General features: G+C 45.5%; 1 protein-coding gene across 1 annotated transcript in view; it reads right to left on the bottom strand.

The window, feature by feature from the left end:
- Positions 1 to 24,973, bottom strand: part of CDS2 (CDP-diacylglycerol synthase 2) — a 316,181-nt gene that overhangs the window by 35,804 nt on the left and 255,404 nt on the right. The window contains exons 10-11 of the mRNA XM_069618879.1: positions 4,834 to 4,986; positions 2,966 to 3,085 (exon numbers count right to left, since the gene is read on the bottom strand). Coding sequence (XP_069474980.1) covers positions 2,966 to 3,085; positions 4,834 to 4,986 — 273 coding nt within the window. The remainder of the gene's footprint in view (positions 1 to 2,965; positions 3,086 to 4,833; positions 4,987 to 24,973) is intronic.

Raw genomic sequence — 24,973 nt, 5'->3', positions numbered from 1 at the left:
TGATCTTCATGGTCAATTCTTGGAAGTCAGTGTTAGGCAGAATCCTGTGCAGTGCCCTTAGGGACCACTACACACAATTAAGACTGCAGGTGGCAATACAAGTTTTACCTTTGGTACAAGCCCGTACTACTAAGTTATAGTGGTAGCAGTAGCAGAGCAGCCAGGCTTATCTCAAGAGTATATGAGCAGTAGCAGAGATTACACAAAGGGACCACAATTACTGTGACTCAAGCAAACACTGACTCAAGGTTTCAGATAAAAAATATAAGTACATTTATTTTTAAACCATCGGTTATAAACACAACACCTCTATTAAACTGTAAACAAAACCACATGTTAAATATACTACAACTAACCAATTAACTTTGTACAGTAAGTCTCAAGGTAAGTACCCTGTGTTTGAATGAACCGGTGTTATGAACAAAACACGTTACCGCGATTACGGTCGCGATCACTTTTTGACAATTCGGTCTACTAAATAAACGCGTATCCGTGACATGAAATGCTACCGGGGCAAAAACACACTTGGCACCTGAGATACCCAGAAGGAGTTGGAGGCAAAAATCACAGGCAATATTTAGGTTAGGTAGACAGTATCGAGAAACACTTAGAAACAGGAGTTCAAAAGTCAAAGGGTCGGAGCCAGGTTTAGATGACACCGGAGGCCTGTGCCGAAGATCACACCGTTGGACAGTTCACAATTCCGTATAGCCCAAGAGTACTTGAATATTGTCAATGTTCGGAAGCAAAAGTTATAAGGAGGGAAGACGAGGACGAGCCTTGGAGATGAAGAAAAAGGGTTCACCCAGTTTCCTCGAGTAGAACACAGTACCTTATTTCCACGATGCAGCTGGAGCCCTGGCAGTTGTTCCTGTTGGTTTCCCGCAGACCCACGATTCCTGGAGCTTCGTTGTGAAGGTGGACGTCTGAAGGGGGTCTGCACCACACAGGGATGAAGCCGGCAGCAGCGACAACGAAAAGGTGCGCTCCTTAAAAACAGGAGATGCTCAGCAGGTGGCTATCAGGACCACTACAACAGTGTGCAGCGATTTCGACAACGGCGGAGATCTCTGGCTGAAGATGATGAGCTGGTTATCCCCACCAGGCTCAAGGAAAGAAGACTCCGGACTGGATCTCCTCTTAGTCGTCGAAGGGTAGATGGCTCAGGACTGCAGCAGGGCTTCACCGCGACGGGGTAGTTGCAGCAGCCGTCGTTCTCTCTGCTTCTCTTCAGTTCCTTTTAGTTCCAGAGGCGACTCTGACTTCTAGCCCAAGAGACCTGCCTTTTATGCGCAAAACCCCCATTCACACAGCCTGGCTGTCAATCATGCAGCAGGGGGGTTGTCCAGCCGGGACAACCACCTCAGCCAATCATGGCAAAGTGCGACTTTGGTTTCCTAGGATACCCTGTGCAGGGGGTGACTACACACCTCCCTCACATTCAGCCCACCTAGACACGCAGGCGCCTTGAGGAGGGCTTCTCTGCAGAAGCCTGCCAAAAAGACGGTGAACAAAGAAGGCGAACCCAGTTTGCCGTGCAAAGTAAAACATAAGAAGGACTTTAACAAAAAGAAATGGTGAATAAACCCAACCGGAGCCAAAAGAAAGACAATTTGCTCAAGCGGGTTTATGTTTGAGGCTAATATAATAGCCAAGAATAGTACCACGTTTATCTAATATAATTGCGGTAGAAAAGTTAGGGTAGATACCACAGCCACGAGCCAAGTCCAAATGTTAAAAGAGCAAAACAATGCTCAGGGAGGTACAGACAGAAAAGGGGTACCGATTAGGGGTGTACTGGGTCTGTGGTAAAAATGACTATGTAAAGTAAATGCCAACTTTACCTTTCTCTGGGGGACAGTAGTCATCCCCAGCGAAATGGAGTCAGAGGGAAGTCTTAAAAGACACCCCTGGGTTACTACACTAAAGGTGCTGTGTAACCCGCACAAGAACAGGGGCACCTGGAGTGGTGTGCTCCAGTGCCCAAGATCACACAATGAGTAAAACACATAGGCCAAAACACATGTAAGAGTGGAAAAAGATGTACACTCTTACCAGGTGGAAAAAATAAACTCCAGAAATCCAGCAAAGCTGCTGGGGGACTCACTAGGTGAGGGAAATTAGCCCTAGAAGGAGAATTCTCCCTAACAGTCAGACACATGCTTTAACACCCAAAGTCCTTTTCCTCGGCTATTGAACTGCTCCTCAATTCCCCTATCAAAGCATTCCAAGACAGGTGACAGAAGACTGTCTGTCTTGCTCTCTGGAACCATCTACCCATCAATATTTAACACACTACCTCTTCCTTCAATTTCAAGAAACTGCTCAAGACTTGGATACTCGGCCATGCCCGACAACCCTGTTGCAGCAGGCTGCCCAGCTCCATCAGCCCTTCTTTTCTTTCTCAGGCTTATTGTGCCTCTTCACAGTGCCCGCGCAACAATCCATGCTTGCACGTGTGCGTAGCAATTATATTTTAGGATAACACGATTCCTTTTTGCTCATTTCTAGTCTGCCACGGAAGGTGTGTGGACATTTTGAGATGCAGCCCAGAGGAATAGATAATTATTTACTAAAAACCAAACCTGGTCAAAGCCACTGCACGGACTTTCGGGAAAGGAAGATGAAATGAGCAATGGGGCGAGACACATGTTCTTCAATCATTCAAAGACACTCAATAAACAACTTTCTTCCCAAATTATGAGCTTCTCCAGAATGCGAGCAAATGAAAATGCTCAAATAAATGACTTTGTTCCTTCAATATGAGGAGTGAAACAGTGTTGCATTAAACATACCGTTGCTTTTCTGTGGAAATTATATCGTTCTCAAATTTATATTGGTTTATTTAAAAAGTGCCAAAAAGCCAACTGGACACAAAGGCATGCATTTTTTTTTTTTTTTTTTTAGTAATTATGCTAAACGTGTAGGCATGCACTCGTAAATGCACTATAGCTGGCGCACATACTTTGATTTTGAAGGCCCTTTTGAATCCACTTGCAAAGAATCCGCCGAAAGGTCCAATGAGAGAGGCAAAGGTGGACAGCGCGATGCTGTGGATCTGGAAGGGGTACATCCAGACGGTCTTCTGCAAGAGAAAGAAAGACAGGAAAGGGCGGGTTACAGAAGCAGAGGGTGGCGACATGTGAAACTCCCCACAACTCTGACAGGCGACACGCCTTCAGAAAGACAGGTGCTCTGCAGCATAATTGGGGAAGGCTCGGTGACTACTACCTTAATGGAAATAGGGAAATTCCTCTGCAGGCTGGAGACACAGAGGACCAGTAGGGCTGGTCAAGACAGTAGTGTGTAAAAGGTTAGAGGCCTGACGCAACCGACTCGTTCCTGCCATTCTGGTCATCCATTGACACAGACGTGTAGAAATATCTACCCATTTACACTGTCAGCCAGGCTCTCGTGGGCACTAGCAGGGGAATCAACAGCACAGGACAATGCCAGTATAGATGATGTGAGATATAACAGAGATTCACAGATAGTCCTTGCCTAAGGACTAGAACTGGAACGCCAGGGGAGGCGTAGGCCATTTTTCAAAGACACTTGTACCCTCAGCTTTGTGAAATTAACAAGTGGCTGCGAAGGGGGTGGTAAGGATTGGTGGATTGGTGTGCGTTTGTGTGTCGCTCATTTTGCTTGATCACGGTGAACTGATGCCGCCATTGCCTGGGCAGTCACCACACTGAGCCCATGCATGGCTGGTGTTCGCCTTCTGCTTGACACTGCGACTTCAAATGCTGTCCCCTTTCAGGTACTGCAGTATCCTCTAGTGCAGTTGTGACTATGTGCTCGCTGCTGCAACTCTTCATCTGCACACCACTACAGCAGATTCCCTTCTTCCTCCCACTGCCATGGCTCCTGCACATTCTTTGCTCCCCTGCTACTCCGCATATTACACGGGAAATGCGGATATCATGCCATGGGCAAATACTCACAAATGCGTACCTACAGTTCTGGCTCATGCACATACGGTTCTCTTCATAGCTTCCATGGCATCATGTCTTTCTTCCATGCTGATTCTACTACCAACATAGCTCCTGCCTCACTTTATTCTACAGCCCTCTCCAAATTTAAAATGGCCGCCGATTATTTCTGGGTTAAGAGATGCAGACCCTCGCTCCTGTGTGTCGCAAAGTTGCTAGTCTCTTTCCCACCTTACTTACTCTTCCTTGCTTCCCGCGCTTCCCTTATTGCCAATGACCTGTTTTTCTTGTAGTTTCCCCGAGCTATATCATCTACATATTTTTTTCCTGGCGTTTTTACTGTAGCTTTTCGTCTTTCTGCAATTCTGGTTTCCCAGGTTTAATGGGGCAACATTAACATAGTGGTGCCGGACTTTGGACTTAGCCTGGCAAAGGGAAATAGCTGCCCTCGCTTCAGTACAAATTCCTCGAGCATGAAGGGTCCCAAGGCTCTGAAAGCCATGTCCTTGTCCATGTGTGTTATTTAGGCGGGTGTGTGTGAGAGGTTGTGTCGTGTCCTACGTCTGTGTAAAGATGGACGTGGGTGCGTATGAGAGAGAGAATCGGGTGAGTGTCTGTGGGGGCCGGGCGGTTTCTCATCTCGGATACACCAGTAAGATTAGCTAGGTATTCCAAAACTGGCAACGTGGCTACTACGGGTTGTAGCATATCTTAAACACACATTCTCACTAGCAAAAATGTACGAGCGAATTCTGTCAGCAGAGGTTACTTTGGTGAAACTTCTTGGTCAATATTTTTTATTCTAAAGCAATTCACAAACAGTACAAGATGGATAAACTGAGAACAGAACACTGTTACTTAAACAGTAATGGTACTGAGCTTTGCGGTAGCTGCCTACCCAGCCAATGACTGACTGTACCACAAGGGGAATGTGGTACTCTTGCAGCTGGAACAGCTCCGGTGGCTGGCAATCCACAGTGAAGCGGTTGGTGTCATTGTTGAACTCCACTGGGCACACAAAGTAGCTGTATCCAGCCATGAAGTACGACAGCTAGGGGAAGACAGGAGTACAAATAAAAACAAGCTAGTCAGTGTGCTATTCGGAATAACGCTGCTTTTCTGTCTTCACTTCTTATGCCAATAGCTTTTGCTTATAGGCAGGGTTTACACCGCCACCTAAAGGCCCAAACTAAAAAGGCAGCCATCGTAAATGCCAAATCAATTTCTAGAAAGACCTCAAAGAATTCAACCCTCACTTCCATCTAGGTTCCCCAATACTTTGCATGCAGATTACAAGTTCAGTCTTTTAACCACATATTCACCAACACTGTCGATGTAGGCCTGTTATATTTCAGTTAATCGGCAAATAGCTGGGTTTAAAGGAAAACTACAGCCAAAAGACGTGCATTTGGGGTTGGTGGTGTCCCCACTGGTGGCACTCTCAGTCTAAAGTTGTCCCCATTCTCGTCACCAATTTTTTAAAACGCCACTTTTCCTTGTTTTCAACATGCATTTCAAACACCCCTTATTCCCGAAATCACGATGTCCGTAATACAATTACAACACCCTGATGCATGACATTTTCGAACGTGCACAAGACAACCAGACATCTCGGTGTATTGCCCTGCTTGTCTTCACTCATAGAATTGTTTCACACAAGCATCTTCTGAATAAAATGTGCAAGTGTGTATGCATTGTTACCTCACTGTTTGCATGTCAATTTAGACACATTGCAGACTAGCTAGAAAAACAATCAGGCTTATGTGGTGTTGGAATTTACTGTGGAGTATGCACAGCATGGGGGCTTTGGGGTGCTAATGGCCCCTTCCCAGTGAGCTGTGACTTGTCAGAGAAAGGGGCCATTAGTTTTCTCCATTTCACACTTGTGTTTGCCCAACCCAGCAAGCAATAAAAGAAGACTTCAAAGAAATATGCAAATAAACAACCCTTTATCGTGATTTCACTGAGGCAAACCTCTGTTTTGCACTTCAAAATGCACCCTTTCCCTTGTTTTCAGGAAAGAGCATGTGTACCAGGCAACATAGTGTCATCACTGGGGTGGCGTCCCACTTCAATAAGCCCTACACTTCTACCGTAAATCTTTTCAACAGTTCCTGAAAGAATAAGTGGGTGATTTTCTTAGCTTTTACCACAGGGAAGAAGGTATGTTCTGAACAGGTAGAGGTACTAGCAGACACTTGCTTTCTTGCTGACATATCAGCCCAGGAATGCTCGGAAAGTAAAATCACCATATGTTTCAATGTTATGCTTCAAGCTCCCCTCAGCCACCTATCCTTCTCTCATACCAGACTGTCTGGCCGCAATTCAGGAATGGTGTGCCACCAATGATCTCTGCCTTAATGCCAGCAAGATGGAGATCCTCCTTATTGGGACACTGGCTTCCTCCTTTCTTCTCTCTCTCTGGCCGCCCACTCTGGGCCCTCTTCCTGCTCCTTCTTGTGAGGCTAAGGACCTTGGTGTCAACTTCGACTCTGCCCTCTCCTTCTCTCTTCAAATCTCTGACGTCTCCAGGAAGTCAAACTATCAGCTGCACTTCCTCAGAAGTATTCTTCCTTTTCCCTCTTTCCCCACAGAGCTTTGGTTCTCTCTAGGCTGGACTATTGCAACAGTCTCTTTCTAAATCTTTCTGCCTCTACACTTCGACCTTTACAACTTATCCAGAACAGGACTGCTAGACTTGTCCTTGGCCTCAAGCCCAGGGATCTTATCGCTCCAGCTCTGAAATCTCTTCGCTGCCTCCCCGTGGCTGCAAGGATTAAGTTCAAGACCCTCTGCATCGTTCACAAGGCTTTCTGGGGCCTGGGGCCTCTCTACCTCCAACTTTCTCTTGCAAAACATCTTCCTTCTCGAGCTCTACGCTCATCCGCCTCCAACTCTTTGATGGTCAGAAGCTTCTCCAAGCAGAGAGTGGGGGCAGATCTATCTCCTCGGCTGGGGCTACCATCTGGAATAGCCTCCCTGCCACTCTCATACTTTAGCAGAACCACCTCTGGCTCCGGAAGGAACTCAAGACCTTCCTTTTCACTTCCGCTTTCTCTCTTCCTCTCCCCTGCTGATGCACCCGACTGCTTCGTGCACTGGTCACCCTCTAAACCCAGGTCTAGGCTCCTGCATGCCCAGTTACCCTTGCACTGCCTCCGGGCTCCCCAGCACTTAAGGGTCTGTATCAGCAACCCTACAGTCCCTTCTCTCTACACTTATGAGCCACCCGCTGGCTGTACTCGTAAATTAACTGCACTTCCCCCCCTTACCCTCCCCACTGGCAGTTCTGCCCTTCCCTCTATCCCGCACTTGTGTGATCTGAATGACACCAGGCCTAGTAAGATCATTAGTTTGTCCTCCCTTTGTTTCCCCCTCCTTGTCTTGTCGCGCCTAGAAACACTTGTGTACAGGCGCGTTATAAATGTCATATCATATCACCCAGAATTAAGGTCACAGTCATTTTAATTGGCAACACAGATGCCACAGGGGTTATTGAAGGGGCTGCTCCTATCTGACCAGTGAGTCAGTATTACATTATCATGCAGATGACAGCGCATGCAGCTGACATCCTGAATGAAAATGTAATAGTATTTGTGTGTAGAGAATAATGAATGTATAGCACCTTATATCAGTGCTGGAAATAGAAAACATTAACTGGGGGAACCCTCTCCTGCTTGGAAGGGTGGGGCCATGGTGAAGAGGGGGCGGGGTCCCAGGCAGATCACCAACACAGAGTCTCTTAATCAAACCCTATCCTGGCGATTTGCATAAAAGCAAAGAGCATTAAGGGAACATGAGAATGCCCACAGTTTTACATTTTCACATGTCATAGTGTTGAACGAATAATGGAAGTCGGACGCTGCGGTTTTGATTGGTTGTAATACACACCCAAACAAAAAAAAAAGTCTGTAAATTGCATCGCATATACACCAGTCTGGACAGCTGCAGCTAGTATGTGAGGCTTTGGCTGTTTCTGTATTCAGTTTCCCGTGAAGAATCTTATTAAAAACGTCTGCGTGTTGAAACATGGGTTGCTCAAGCATGCAACTCTGCTTCAGGAATGATCTTGCTGGGCATGTCCTGGGCCTAGGGTAGATCTGTTCTTAAGCCGAGTTATACTGAGTCTTCGGAAAGCGGTCTGCTCGTTGAGGAAGGGTTGCTCGTGCATGCGATAACTCGGCTTCAGCAGAGCAGCGCTCTGTGAAGACACATTTTGCCAGAGCGCTGTCTTGTTCCGGCCTATTTGCTGCGCTGCCTTCTATTCCATTAGGAATATACATGTATGTGAAAGGCTGCATGCTTGACATGCTTATTGTGGGTCTCATTATGAGTTTTTTGGTAATTCAGTAGTAAATATGCTGAATTGCTGCCAAACCTGCTTACCAGTACCACCAACTGTAGGTGATCCCCAATTGAACCTTGGTTATAGTTTCTTCTTGCGTGTCAGGGTCAGCTTGCTCAATTAGTTGGGACCGTCCCTTCCAGCCTCAGTACTGTTGCAGGGTCCACTCCCCGGGAATGCGCATCTCCACACCGATATTTTGGGAGCGTTTTTTGCTAGCTAGGTGTTCCAAGTCCAGCCTCAAAGCTGCCTGTCCCTCTTCCAATTCCTCCATGACCTGGATCTCATGGTTAAGCTGTTCTCCAGTTACGCCTCTACTGACTCCGGCCAGTTCTGTTCTTCAGGTGTTGGTTGACCTCTCTCTTTCAGGGTCACTTCTGACACTAGATGTGATGGGGCTGCCGGCCACAAAGAACCACGCTGACTCGTATGTCAAGTCCATGGGTGTTTATTGGATCTTTATCATAAACCTAGGCTAGGGACTTTCAGATAATTCTCAGGGCTAAGCGGGTTCTTGGGGAATCGGCGCTAGGGCCATCCCTCTCTATCTCGACTTCCCTGGTCTTGCCCAGCTCCCTAGCCTCAGCGTCCTTACCGGGATGTTAGTACTAGTCAACGGTAACACCTTTCTGACTTAGGCTTATAGCATTGTCCCCGATTCGACGGCCGTCTCACTCCTCAGGGGTTTTCTATGCTTTCTCCAACATTGACCACTTAGTAGTCCCAGGAAGGTAGGCATGGAGCCTTCTACTGCCCGGTGTCACTCTCACTTCTCTCACTGCCGCTCGTACCGAACTTCAATATACTGGTTTCTCCAGATGTTCTCATTCCACCACATCACTGTCCCTGCAATCTTGCACTCCTCCATTCCGCCTCCACCCTTTGATCTTACTTCTTTTCTTACTACGGTTCTCTTGTGCCTCTAACTACCCCACTACCACCCTGATCTTCTCTTCCCTCCTTCCTCTCACTCTACTTCGTTGCCTCTTGCTCTTATTGTAATCTCTGTCTCTCTCTAAGCAGATAGTTACTCATATTCTCCCACTCACTGTCGCACATACTATTCTTTTGCTCCTACTATTTCTACTCCATACTTAACCCATGCTATCACCCTCTACTCCCAGTCTACTACTTCTTCGACTGACTAACGCTTCATACTATCTACTCCACTACCACTCACTAAGACATAGTACTGCCCACTGCTACCATCTCCAACTCCCACCACCACTCTACTACCCCAACTACTACAGACTCCGCCACCACTACCACCCTGCTACTCCTATCCTATCTACTCCTCACACTCTCCACTTACACACAAATATTCCACAGACCCCCTCTCTCCAATAGCTTCCGCAATCCGGTCACTCTCGTTTCTTATGGTCTCTCGGACCTCCTCCACCAACACCTGTCCTCACCCTAAATACCCCACCCCCTCCCAGGATTGGCCACTTACCATAGCCAATAGCTTACCTTCCTTGAGGGTGTGTCAGAGGAAAGGCTGAGCGAGGTCTAGTCAGGCCCCTTTCCTGCAGTCTGGCTGCAGTCCTAACCTGGAACCTGGAATGGCTTCCAGGAGTCATGCATGCTTATCGGCTTCTCAGGGGCCTTTTACCCATACAGGTCCCTGGTGGTGTAGGGGAGGAACTTGGCCCCAATGGAGGTCTTGTACTTAATAAAGATAGCCGCCCTGGTGGCTAGTGGACTGCACCCCTCTATTCCCTTTTTACGGCCCGCACACCTTGGCAGGCTGGTGTCAGGATGGTTTCCGCACCCTGCAGCGTCAGTGTCGACAGATGCATCGCAGCTCCAGCATCTTCCCTGTGGTGCTGCTCCTGCTGCAGCAGGGTCCTCCCGTGCCTCGCCGCTAGTATTTTTCAGATAAGGAGGGGCTTTAGGGGGTCTGCCCTCATTTTGGCACCGGTCAGGATGGGCTCCCAGGCAGGGCAGTTTCTAGCCAACTTGGTGCCCAGGGCAAAACATCAGAATGTGCCCCCTCCCCCACACCCCCACCCGACTGGCTCACGTCACTCCCAAACTACACCTCTGTCGTGCGACAAGACCCCTCCACAATATGAATAAATAATTCCTATATAAATGATCTAGTAATTCAAGTACTTTACAGCAGAATTCTAATGTGAAAAAACAGCTGTTGCTGCCCAAGTAAATGGTTTTTCTGTCACCTGCTCTTAGGGAAGGCCTTGCCTGAATGCAGTTTCAAACTGTCCATACTGGCACACTGCGGTGTAACCAGCCTACCGGGGCCTGAGGGCCCATTGACCACTGGCCCTGTGCTGCAGGTGTTCTGTTCGTACCATCTCACATGTTTTTCACAAGGGGCAATACTAGACTAACCATATGAATTATTTTCTGATACTAGGTTATCATTCAAAGATGGACAGTCTGATAGACTCTTATTGTACTCTTTCAACATATCTCTCTGAGAGTGGGAAACAGGACAAATAGCACCAATGAGGATTCCTGTAAGCTTTGCAGTAAATCACAGAGCATTTCAGGACTAAAACAGTGATCAGACATCTCTACATTTGATAAACAAGTCTGTGATAAAAGGATTGTATGTGTGAATCTCTAAATGCATAACCAATGCATGGCTTGGTGCTCACATCACAGTTCACAATACTCACCCTAACATTAAAATGTTTGTAACCATGAACCATACATTCTTATTTGGACAGCTTAATTTTTGGATGTGTGTATTAAATGGCTGCAATGTCAGCCACTCAAATGGGGTACAAGGGTTCTTTTGCTTCTTGTTTCTGAAGAATTTTAGATGAGGAAGGGCTGGGTCCCACTGTGGGCATGCCCAACTACAACACAGAAACATCTTTAGGGAATTATATCTACAGACAGGACAGTATACTGCACAAGAGAGGCCCAATAAACAATGCACAGGAAGGCTACACAAAAAGGATTGTACCTCTTACAAACTTTAGCCTGGTAGTAATAAGCCGATGAAGCGTTTTAAACAAAACCAGTTTCTAATGCATGGGAAAGGGTCCACAGTCCCTCAGCCTCTGCACTATTACGCAGGCCTCAGGGGTTATTTCGGCATAAAAGAGCAGGTCCATGATCTAACAGAGCTGGCATTAGCATTTCTTATTAGTGCTGGCATGCAGCAAGTGAAAATCATGGTGTGGCAGTGTAGAAAGGGTGTTTGGCCTAGTGGATGTACAATTTGAGGCAACTTCTTTGATTGCTTTATGTGCGGGCACAGTATGGCATGTTTGTCAGAGTCACATGCACAAAACATTCCAGTGTGCTATTGTTTGCACATTGGGCACATCAGACAACGACAAGTATATGTGCTGTTAAATACGGGAGCGCCACATAGATGCCATTAATCGGTGATGACTTGCGCAGCGCACAAATCATTGCTGCACATATATCACTGCACTGATTTGCCACGGTCTATGGTCTGCACAGTAACGCAATAAACCCGGCTTTCCTAATGAAGGCTCCAAATCATATTGAGTTGCCATCTAGTGTGTGCTAGGCAGCGGTTGGCTTGTTTAGAAAATTAAAAGACATTTGATGCTGAGCAGATGCATTTACTCCATGTCCCAAAGCAGCCACTAGAATACTTAAGCAAGAAAAAGACAATTAAGCTTCCCAGGGATGCGCCATAGGTAACTAAAAAGTTATATACAAAAAAAATAAACGTTTTGGTGTGTCAAATAAAGAGACATGAAAATAAAGAAAATAGTTTAAAACTTCTGTGTGGCACCGTTAATTCTCTTTGACGAATGCATAGGTTTGGTCATTTAACTGATGCTTGTGCTGGCCTGATGAATAAAAATGGCCCATGTTCAGTTCTTAACAGTAAAATGTTAAGCACATACTGTATAAAACAATGGTTTGTTAAGTGAGCCATCACTTATAAATTGCCCCACTTGAAATGCTGTCAGCACAAAGAGGGACAAAGGGTGTGTGACTCCAGAGCATCTCACACGCTGCGTTTTGAATATACATGCATTTGCATATTCCGAACACATCGCAGTCGGCAGATATCAGCCAGCCGCACATGGCAGAGAAGCACTCACCAGCACAGCAGGCTGCTTAATCTGTTGTCCGGCAAGCTCGAAAGCAGCTTTCTGTGTGGGCCCCTTACTGCGTCCCCCTCCTGAACTATTTAGCTCTGCGCACCGGGCCGTCGCCCGCACAGCCTGGGCCAAGAAACGGGGCTGCTCCCACGCTCCCTCCCCCGCTTTGACAGGGCCTGCAAACAGGTCCTGTCACAGGTTCTAAACTCACTGTAATCATGTTTAAAAGGAGAATGTACTTCCATGAGTGTAGATGGTCTCTCCCACAATGAGAGGATATTGTTAAAAAATGATTGTGGGGGAAAAAGTGGTTGAAAAGAGCACATGTGCTGAATGAAAAGATCCTTAATGAAAATAATGTCATCCCATGCAGAAAGTGCATCTGTATCTGCATGTAGAAATTGTGTCCATTACGTATGAACGCAGCTAAAATGCAAAGTAGCGCTGTACACAAAAAACGGGAGAAGAATTCAAAGCGAGCAGGACAGGGAGCCCGGGAGTATTCTACTAGGGCATGGAAGGGGTTCAAGGCGCCTCAATGTGTTCCTTGTACAGCACGATCTTAAGTTCCTTCCGAAAGTGCGGTGCAGAAAATGTCAATTTAATGTGCATCATTTTTTTAAAAAAATATATTTTTTATTTTGTTTTGGTGCTTACGCACCTTTACAAAATCAGAGTTACAAAGAATTTGCATGAAAGAAAAAAAAGCAATGTGCATCAGTATGCTATCCTAGATGCATCAGCATTGCTGCGCTGCAATGGGCGTTACCGGCCAGCTCCGCCGAGGGGTCTTGACGTGGGGCAAGGGGCGATAACAATAGTTACAACCTGGCCTAAGCAGGCTGTAATGGCATTACAATGTTTCCAACCTGTGGGCAATTTATTATCAGGTCATGCTGGCCAAGCAAAAATATGAGGCAAACTAGTAAGAAAATAGGGAGCACAGCTTACCATTGCACAACCAGTGTCGAGGTAGGCGGGTGATCTCCCTCAACGTTTTTCTATTGGCCTGTACTGAAGGAATATTGGCAGGATCAGAGGACTGCACCAGTTGGCAACATCCTGCAGGCAGGCTAAGAGCTGTAACACGCTGGTATGGCCCACTGAACCGCATTATCACGCACCCCTGGGCAACAGGATGCTAATGGTCCTCATTTTGAGCAAGGGTAAAAGCCTTTCAGTCACAGATGGCTCAAGAAATACTCAGAGTCTTATATATGGTTCAAGTGTTTTAATTCACTGGTTTCTCAGGAACCCCTCTATCTATCCTCCCTGAGGGACTTCCTAGGCTTACACTACACAATCACAGTGGTTAGTTGACTAAAAAGGCATAATTGCATGTGCCTTCAGCCACAATACTCAATTCGGTGCTATTCCGATCACACCCACATACTTCTCTCAAACCTTCTCTGATGCCCCCCCCCCTTTTTACTGCCCTGCTCCTGCCAAATCCACCCAGCTCAGCACACCTCCGCTCCCTCTATTCCCGGCATCTTCCTCTGCTGCCCCGCCAATGTCTCACACTTTTACTACTACCTGCACCCATCCTTTGATGTTGCTGCTCCCACCTACACATTACTACTCTCATCGTCCAAACTACAACAACTCCACCCCACTTTCTCAGTTGCCTTCTTTCGCCCTCACATCCACATCACATTCACTCCCTCTCCTAATCACCCTCGCTAGCCTTTCACGCATACTTGCAACACAGTACTGCTTTCACTTACTAGCCAATACCTCACCTGTTCCAGAGATCACCTCCATACTCCACTGCAGTGTCCTTCCTCCTGCTGGTCTCTTGCTCTGCAAACTTCTCCTCTTCTGACCTCCCCTGATCAACCCTAAACTTCCTGCTTCTGGGGGTGCGTTTATACACCGCCTCCTTTTTCTGGTTGCTCATCTGGCTCCGATTTCCCTTCCCAAGTGGGATCAACATTACCATGCGTGAAGTGCTGCGCTGCGATAATGGCACCCCAGACTGCATAGTTTACAAGTTCATGTTAGGGAACCGCGTGTCAATTCGGCTTAAGGTAAATACAGTTCTTGATTGTTGTCTCTGGTGGTCTAGGGAGACTCCCCCGGTCTCGCTGCCTTTCATGATGAGGCTGGCATGCGGTGTGCGGTGTTGGTAACAGCAAAGTAGGCGCTCAAGGTCCTCATTCGGTTGCTCTATCTCCCGAGGTGGTGTCTGTACACTACTCGCATAGGGCTCATGGCAGGTGTGCAGGAAAGCCCGTTCTCGTTCCGTAGGCTCTCCTCCCACACCAGAATTTGGTATGTTTCGGACACTGATGGGTTGTTATTCTATGGGTGGTCTTCTACCATGACCGGGGTTTCCTTCAGCATATCTGAAAAGGCAATAGAAAACTTGGGCAGCGCTTTGCTGCAAGGGCATGGAGTGATGCAAATTGGTACTACACGTGTATACATTAGCAGCAATAGGGGACGGGACAGAAAATGGGGCCCTTCCCAACTGCTGCCACCCACTCTGCGCTCAGACTAGCCCTAGATTCCTCCCCGATAGGACTCCCCCCAAACTGAGAGGGGTTCCTATTTCCTCCAGATACAGTCAGGGTACTGACTTTGTCAGATTTACACAAGACATACACAGAGTGGCTTCCGGGCAAGCAGAAAAAAGCTCTCGGGAAAAGCCCCTTTTCTCTTGCCCTTGCAGCCAGTGAAGGATGGCAGCAGGAAAGAAGGCAGTGGAAGGTGTTTCATTTGAGGGGATGATTCAAGGTGGTTAGCACCGGATGCTGGGAAGGAGTAGAGAGGGGGAGTCAGCTGAATCAGCCGTTATCTTGCTTGGAACAAAGGCAAGAATCTTTGAATTCTAGCGTGAGTTATAAGCAACTTGACTGGCTACTCTGATAAAACCAAGTGCTAACTATTGTTACTAGCTGTACAGTAATTATTACATTAATGTGTGGGTTGCTCAGTTTCTTAGCTACTAAAATTTGCATTCTCACCCTCATCTTTTCTCGTCTTGATTACTGCTCTACTTCGAAAGTATGTCTTCCAGGTATGCCTTGGTTCCTCTCCAACTTTCCTACAGTGCAGGCATTTGTCATTTTATTCAACTTGCCCCCACTGCCCATGCCCCTCTCTTCACTTGCTTCTCTTTACTGGGTTCCTTTCCGATCACAGTTGAGGTTCCACTTTCAATGCACGGTCTTCAGATACATTCATGGACTCGGCCACGCTATCTTTCTTCTTCTGACACTTGAGATATTTCTTCCCATCCTTCACAGCTCATCCCAACTTCGCCTAACCTCATCCCGAATTCGCTCCTTTGCTTCATTTCCCAGTTTCTGTGTCCATCTTTCCGTTTATTGTGTGTTCTGTGCCCTACTGAGCACCATTTGCGGTCGCCATAAAAAATCATTTTCTAGGCCCTTATCTCAGACTGGTTGCATTGTTCAGTCTGCATGTCTGTGTTTTTGTACAGTCCCTACTTTATGGGCAGCAGTTTTGGTGAAAGCTCTATAGGCGTTAGAGCATAAATACAAAGGATAAAATACGTAGCTAGTAATAGTCCATAACTGCAGGAGAGAATGCCACGTGAATCTGGCACGTACTGATTAGAATTTAAGGTGGTGTTACCAGTAGTGTTTCGACATGCATAACATTAAAGTATTTTGAATGGCCATCATTATCGCAACCTTATTTCGGCAGAGAATACACAGTGTGAAAACAATGGCTCTCCTGAGGAAGATAACGTTTGTTGGTGACCAGATTACGTGGAGCATGGCCTCAACAAACATTTGTATAATTCTACCCTGTGCAGGCTAGCTGATTATATATATTTCTTTTCACTGAAAAAACCTTAGTTAAGGTGCAGTTAAGTTACGCAGATTTAACGCAACAAAAGCCTTGAAAGTCAGTGGATGTGGGAAGTCATGACCTGCTTTGTTCGGCTGTGGCCACTATAGATGTCTTTTGCGTTCACTAGCCAGGGTCGAGTGAGCACAGCCTTCATGATCACTGGCCAGGGTCATATTGCACCCCTTGACATGTTTCCCCAATAGGTTACCCCACAACTCACTGTAACATTCCACTGTTTTTGTATTGATCACTTTTTTTAAACTCTTTTTCTCTAAAAGCTTTTCCCCATAACCACGGTTATCTCAGCAATGAAATACAAATAACCCTGAATGTTTTGAACATATTTGCGGTTAGTTTACATGTGAGGCACTTTTAAAAAATAACCTAGAATATGAAAAAATAAACTCTGATATGGAAATAACCTTGATTATGAAAAATATAACCTCTAACGAGTAAAAACATTCGAGCTCGGAACTTGGTTCCCAGCCCTCCCACCCCAACTCCCCTATTTCACATGGTGCCCACTTTCCCCCTCCCCACATCTAGCTTGATGACATTTCATCCTTTTTCCTGCTCCAAATGCCATTTTTTCAACATTTTTAGATATTGGATAACCTCAACTATTACCCCAAATATTCACAAATATTTCTTGCATCAGGGAAAAAAAAATATGGTGGCCTTTTCATTTCTGAAAAGCCTCTCTGCTGCAAAGCACCATAGGAGATAGCTCTATAATTCTGGGAGAACGGGGCACCCCCTTCTCTGCCAAATATTTTAAAAAGAAGTACTGAACGCAAGAACCCCAAAGTCCCCAGAACACGAGTCAATGCTTCAGACCAAAGTTGTTTTGTACCTGGACCAATTCCGGCCAGCAGTTTTCGCAGTGAAGTCTGGCAACATTTTTTGTCAATGAGAAAATAAGCCTCTGATTCATGGAATTATCTGCGCGTAAAATGCAGATTTGCGCGCCATTCTGCCTGAAAATCCCCATACCTCGAACAGGGATTTTCAGGCAGAATGGCGTGCAAATCTACGTTTTATGCGCAGATATTTCCATCAATCAGCCTGTATATTAGGACTAGGCTGAACGTGTGTTTTTTGCTATCTTAATAACTTTTTAATTTTTTAACAGATCCTTCCCCAAAAATCCAGTCTGGTAGGGCATACAATTTTGCCTGCAATATTTCAGCCAACAACTGTCATACCAGTCAAAAGTTATTAGCAAATCATTGGATTTCTTGTGGTACTCAACATGCACCTTAACTAAAGAACAGCAATGGTGCACTATACGCCGTCCTATAACATACATAATAGGGAGGCCGTCCCCACCCTATAGTTAAGGTGAGTCAGACTCCGCTAGGAACCCGAAAAATTGATTTGCTAATAACATTTGACTCATGGGACGGATTTAGCCAAAATGTTGAAGTCAATTAGGGACACGCGTGCCTCCTCTATCCCCCCCACACTGCAAAGTTTGGTAAAGATTCACTAAAAAATAAAGTTATTAAGGAAACAAAATAAACAAAAAAGTCGATACCTACATCCCATTCTTTTTCCCATAGTAAAAAAAGGTACATTTTTGAAAGACCGCACAGTCCAAACCGCTGGACGGAATTGGACCAGGTCAGAAACAACTTGGGCACAACGCTTTGACTGGAGCCCTTTTTGTGGTTTGGGGATATTCCATGCAGTAGTTATTTTAAATATTTGATGGAGAAGGGGGTGCCCCTTCTCCAAAATAGATAGCTATATTGTGGGTAAATTGCAGAGAAACCAGGTGTTTATATAATGAAATAGCCTCCATTTTTGTTTTTACTAGATGCGAGAGATAACCAAGGGTATCGGAAAATCAAATGCAGAAAAAGGGCTTTTGCAGGTGTGAGACAGGCATGGTATCAAGAGAGACACCGACTCAAAGGTGTTCATTTTAAAACCTCTATTTACTAAGGTTCCTGGGTTGGTGTAATGACCGACTAGCCCCAACTCTAAAGGGATGGTTCCCTTAACTGATGTTTCTAAAGGCTGTCAATGTGTAATAGTTCAAAATAAAAGTCTGTCTGTATCTAAACCTATGCTTGCCCTCACTCGTACAAAATGTGTTAGAAGACTTTAAAAAGGAAAATAGTGGTTCCACAGAAAATTGGAAACCAAAGTTGGTTTCAGGTGCTCTTCTCACCAGGTGTAGTTTGGTCAATGTCACAAAAAAAAAAAAGAGTTCTATGAAAAAGGGCTGTTCGTAAGACCTTCTCCACAGAGCCCTTACAGTGGTTTCAAATACGTTCAGTGTCTTTGGGTTCCTTGGAGATCCCTTCCTCAAGCTTCAACTTGTTCAAGTTCCAAACACCACAAACGAAATAGAATGGTTCCTTTTGAAGCTTCTGAGGGTTCCCTTCCCCAAGCTTCAATCCGTTAAACAGTACAAAAACAATACGTCTCCAACTTGGTTGGGCCTCTCAGGGTTACCTTCCCAAAGCTCAGGCACCTTTCAGTTTTCAACACAAATTCAGTTTTGTCAAAATGCACTTTACTTTTTTGTTAGGCCTCTCGGAGTTCCCTTTCCCAAGCTCATGCCCCTCTAAGTTTCAAACACCAGTTCAACTTGTCAGGATGTTCCTTTACTTTTGAACACAGTTCTTCCACACACTCTTCACTTGTGGGGTAATCCTAGGTGTGAACATTTTGATCTGCAAACCCTCTCTTTATTTCTTGCTATTCTTTTAAACCTTTCACCTGCAGGTGCTTCCTGCACCCCTTCTTGTTTTCCTTGGCTTTTTGCCCGTGCACACTTGCACCTTCACTTTTCTGTTCCTTTTATTTCACTGTGCACTCTTGCACTTGTTTTACCATGCACACTTGCACTTTCCTTTGCTTTCTGGTGCTTCTGCAGGCCTAAAACACTGTCCTTTCTTTATTGTGTATGTTTTTCATTTCTCTTCATCGTACACTCTTGAAACTCTTCACATGCCTTACCTTTCACTTTTCTCTTCTTCCGTGCTGCTAGTGCATCTTCCTTTCTTCCATTTCTTTTCTTTTGCTTATTTCTTATACTTTCTGTCCTTTGCACACTTTCAAACCTTTCCACTCTGTGCCGCTTTAAAATGGTGTCTTTCTCCCACTCCACTTCAGTTAAACGCACGCTCTCGAGTTTCTCTTTCACTCACCGGGCAGCATCACGTTGATAAGCGATTCCACTGGATACACTGGGTTGAGGTTAGGGTCTCACCACCTGCCCCTCTGACACCCTTGGGACCGGCACACGTCCCAAGGGAACAAACATTTTCTGAAACGCCACCAACAGGATACAGACTGCCTTCCTCCAGCTCCTTGGAGACATGGCTCCCTAGCCACGCTGCAGCCCCTCTCAAACACCAGGCCAGCATCTCGGCACGCCCTTCTCCTCCAGGCTGTTTCTCCTGCTGCTCTCCACTCCCTGGCTTCTTGGGTCTTGACAGCATCCCCAGCTTGCTCACTTCCGTGTGTGAAACCACGCCTTTTATAGTGGAAAAAAAAGTCAAGTGGAGTCAGGTGTGAGTGGTCATTATTAAGTGCCTGCCCAGCCTGACTCTATTAGTGGGGCAACTTGAGTTTTTTCTTTTGTTTATCACAACATTGTTTATTGTTTTAAAGGACTTGAGTTCTTGTTATGGTAGGTTTCCCTTACTGTTCCCATATTGGTTCTATGGGTAATCTTTACTGCTCTTAGTTGCCTCCTCCTAGTCTCAGTATTTGTTGGAAATGGGGAGGGGGAGATGGGGTGGGATTGTAAATACCCCATGAAGGCTGATGGAAAGTAGGTTGGGATATTATTGGGACTGGGGCAATACCATGTCTCCCCCTTGGGTATCCTCCTCTCAATCCCTTGTAACCCTCCACTCAGGTGATCCTTCCTCGCTTGTCCACCCCCAGTCCCTTCCCTTCCCTTCCTTCCCTTCCCTTCCCTTCCATGACCGCCTGAATGGAAGATCCTGAGGGAGTAGGTGGGACAATACCATCAGATTACTCACACGGGTCAAAAAACATGCAAATGCCATCAGTCTAGAGTCGAGGGGAGGTGGGGTAAGAGGAAACCAAGTGAAATTTGGCCGTTAGAGGGGTCTAGGGACTGAGTTTGCAACACATGTCCAGAGTAGAGCGATTAGGATTGTGCAATGGTGCTAGAACGTAGCGCCTCACAGTCTTCACAAGAAACTGGGGATGTGAAGAAGTTGAGTTCTTTCCTGGCAATAAAAGCAACATCACCACCATTTCCTGTAGTGCGGTTTTGTCCCAGAAAATCATAGCCTATTGGGATAGCAAGTTCAATGTCAGGGCCGTTTGAATCCTTCAACCAAGTTTCAGTAAGACATATCAGATCAATATTGTTATCTGTTATTTTATCGTGGATGTCCATTGCGTGCTTAAAGGCGGAACAAGTGTTGAGCAAAGAAACAACCAATGTTTGTGGGAACGGACAAACATCAAAGAAGTCATAACATAGAGAGAAAGGTCCTCAATACCAATGATAGTGGGAGAGCCGAGATAAATAGGTGGCACGATATCTGCACCTTCTTGATCAAGCTGTGGCTGGGTTAGTAAATTATGCTCAGCTTGAAAAGTATGAGCACAGCTTGCTGGTTCTGAGAGGGTTAGGTCCTTTAAGAGTTCGGGAACAAGCATATTACAAGGCGAACTTACTTTATTTTCACATTTGGAGTCAATGAAATTGCAGATACTAGCCACTCAAGCATATTTCTGGGCAAGCAACAGGCAGCGGGTATTCAAGTGTGGAGGCAGCATTTTGCAGCAAAGGAAACGAAGAAAGAAACGCTGAATGTCAAAAAACGACACATACCGGCACTAACCGGCTGGGCTCCAATGCACCAGTTAACTAATTAAGTATGCATGCAGACTACAATAATGCAGGATACAACAAAACGTGACAGGCAAAGGCACAATTTTAAAAGCAAAATGCCAGACAAAAATTGAGATGGAAATTGAAACAACAAGGAGGGAATAATAAAAGCAAAACCCAATAAATGTTCACAGAGCTACAGGAACGATCAACACGATGATTTAAACATAATAGCAACTAGTTTAAAAGCAAGTTGTGCAGAGACAGCTAAAGTGCTTGATGCAGCGAAGGGGGCAAAGTTACAAGACCACTTAGAGCAACATGGTCTGAGGGGACCGGCCCCTTCTTCACTTTGAAGCTAAGCAGTACTGTGCATATATTCATGGGTGCCAGCTTTTGATTTTTGCTATGGGTGCAGAAAGTACCTGAGCATATGTTATTCTTGCAGCCTGACCCTTTTTTCCCCCATTTCCATGTTGCTTTTTTCCCCCATTTCTGTGCTGCTTGAATGTGGTTAGTTGGGGTTGTGCGATGTAGAACAGTCACCAAGGGACCGGCCATAACACAAGGTGCTTGGAGCACTGGACAGGACATTTCGGCGTGGCCAGTTAGGTGCACTTCGTTAAGGCGTGGCATTTTGCCGCAGGTCCCGTTTCGGTGTGCCCAGTTAGATGCAGCCAGTTGGGCACAGCAACCTCTCGGCGCAAGGATTTTTTGGCACGAGAGGTCGCAATTGGCATGGCATAAACCCACAGGCACTTTGCATTTTGTACCTCTCGGCACAAGGATATTTTGGCATGAGAGATCGCAATTGGCAAGAAAGCTGCAGGCACTTTTGATTTTGGAATATAGGTTAAACATGAAAAACATGTATTTACTGCAACATTATAAAACAGAATGAACCATATATTACACCACCCCTGAGCAACATTATAAAACTGAAAAAATGAAATAAAAACACATTTGTGCTGAATGCCGCCTTTGAGAACCCTTGCCTGCAGGAGTTTGAGACGCAGCACCTAACCGTTATGCTACAACAATTTTATTGTTTTGATTATCACAAGTTTCATACTTAGCCTTTTACATTTGGCCATATTAAATGGTAGACTAAGTAGGAAATATAAGCACCATGAAGAATTAAGCCCTTGTAGTATAGTGGTTGAATGCTGGTCCTTGAACTCTGGCAGACCAGGGTTCAAGTCTTTTTTTAAAATTAAAAACAGTTTATTTTGGGAAACACTCTGGGCCTGGTCTGACCAGGTGTTAAGGACGGGACCCGCTAAGGGACTTCAGAGCTAATAACGTTACCGCAAATTGCGATACCATTATTAGCTCCTTCCCCATTCCCATTGAGCCCTATGGGGCTCGAATGGGAAAGGGGAATGGTATTTGGCATGGGGACTTACTGGGTCCTCCAGGGTCGAAATGACCTGGTAAGTCCCCATACCGCCTACCCAGACCCGGTATGCGGTAAGGGAGTAGCCATGCCGCTAATAGCGGCATGGTTACCTCCTACCGTGTAATGAGGCCCTCTGTATTCTGGACTATGTGGTCTAACGGGCACGCCTTTGTTCCATGTGGCGGCCTTCATGGAAATGTTCACCCAATCACTGCATGATTATAAGAAGGTCTTTTGAGCTGCACTACCAATGGGTTAATAATAGTTGTGTGTCTTCCATTGCACGTGAGCCAGTGCAAACAAGACTTTCTTTGCAGCTAAAGGGGGGGGCTTGCCATACAGTCCCATTATTCCCTTAATATATTGCGCTACTGTTAGACTTTGAAAATGGAGGGGGCAAGTAGAGACCACTTCTCTTCAGCCCCTTATTCTCACTTTCCCCAGCTGAAAAGCATTTTACTTTTTCCCCCTCCTCTGATTCTACACTACGTACCTCCTCCTTCAACAACTTACAGATTCCACTACTGCATTCAACCCAAACAAATAGGAGTGCAGGAGAAATCATGAATCTAGCTGAGTTGCTTGTTTTGTATATATTGTTATATGCCACACATCCCTTGTTATTTGGAAGATGATCATTCAGATTTCCTTTTTACTTTGCATGTTGGGACTTGTAGTACAGGGCATTTGATGGACAAAACAAAACTATAAGTCACAAAATGCAAAAACAAGAACTGGGTGGCATCTTCCGAATTACATGGAGACATGCACACACACCCACATACTGACAAATCACACTTGAGGTATCACAATGCTCACATACAAACACGGGTGCACACACACTAATACTTACCTTCACTTAGCAAATGCACACTGCACGCACAATCCCTGACACACACCTTCACACCATGTACACACACATTGCATGCACACCCTCTCAGATGTAATGCACACCCTCACACCACCCATTCCCACTTACACTGCACATATAATCAAAAAGAGGACTACACCATCTCTGGGCAACATTACAAAACATAAAAAATTAAATTAAAAAAAGAAATCACATTTATGCTGAACGCTGCCATCGGAGAACCATGGCCTGCAGAAGTTCAAGACACAGCACTTAAATCATTATGCTACAATGATGGTATTGTTTGGATTTTCACAAGTTTCATACCTAGGCTTTTATCATTGAGCATATTAAATTATAGGACAAGTATGAAATGTATGCCCTGTGAAACACCAAGTCATTGTGGCCTAGTGGTTAAATGCTGGGCCTTGAACTCTGGCAGACCAGGGTTCAAGGCTGTATGTGTTTTTTTTTCATTTAACTAATTTAAGTAAAAGAAAAGTAATGCAACTGGGAGGTGGCAAAGTGTGTTGCAGTGCAGTCCTGTGATCTTATTTGGCATTGGCTTTCACACCGTGAAAGGCGTGCCGAAACGGGCACTGCAGCGAAATGGGCGTGCCAATTCGGCCCACGCCAAAATGACAGTGTCGAAAAGGGGTGTACCGCTTGGAGCATGCTGATTAACCAAAGTGTGTGGTCCATGGCAAATAATTTAATCTCACTACGCATTGCCTAAAAACATTGTGAGTTCTCAAAGGCTGCAATCCGAGGGACATGGCTAGTTGTCTGGTAGCCTTTTAAAATGGACAGTGGGCTCAGCCAAAGACTGTGCCCACTGACCATGGCCAAAGACCATGCAAGTGGTCTAGAAGTGTTCTATAAATCTATGGAATAACAAAACCCTTGAAATTCAAGGAAAAAACTTTAATTGCAGGGACGTTCTGGTGAGAACTTAACTCAACAAAACCCCTGAAATTTAGCTAAAGCCACCTTAGCTTCATGCCCCCTGTTGCGCAGCCTATGACCACACTGATGGCATCACGGATGGCATCACTAATTACATGTTGTATGAGAACACTGAAGACATTACAAATCACATCACTGATGCCATCACTGGTGACAACACTAATTACATTGTATACAACTGATTACATCAATAATGGAAGTAGACACAAAATGTCGTACCTACCAAAAATGTGGAGCAATTACACCTTACGATCCCATTATAGCGAACAGGTGGAGCGGGGACGTGGGTGTGCCCCCCCCGCTCCCTTGTTCGCTATAATAGGATCAGGGGGTGTTCCACGCTTTTGGGCAGGGTGACCGTTTTATTTTTAAAGGATCCTGCGGCGCCGGTTCCCATACACATAAGTGAAGGGAACTGACATTGCAGGGAGACAGGGGAGATCGTGTAATATACCTCTTCTTTTCTATCATTAATTCTGCAAGCTAAAACACTTTTAACATATAATTTAATAGCGTTTATGCCCACACATGTAATACTAACATTAATTAGCCAATACAAAATTACTGTACTTTATGAACAAATTCATTTCGTTTTTTGCCGGTGCACCCTTCCCTTTCGCTATTTTCACATACATCCTTTTAAAATATACAGTGGGCAACATTGAAAGCTGTAGTCAGTGGCCATGGCTAAAGGCCATAGCAAGTGTCCATTAATATGTTACAATATACGGTCGACACATCCAAAGGCCGTGGCCACTGGCTAG

This window comes from Ambystoma mexicanum, chromosome 10 (assembly GCF_040938575.1).
Source record: "Ambystoma mexicanum isolate Mex_15411 chromosome 10, UKY_AmexF1_1, whole genome shotgun sequence".
NCBI lineage: Eukaryota > Metazoa > Chordata > Amphibia > Caudata > Ambystomatidae > Ambystoma > Ambystoma mexicanum.
This window is presented reverse-complemented; position numbering and strand designations above follow the sequence as displayed.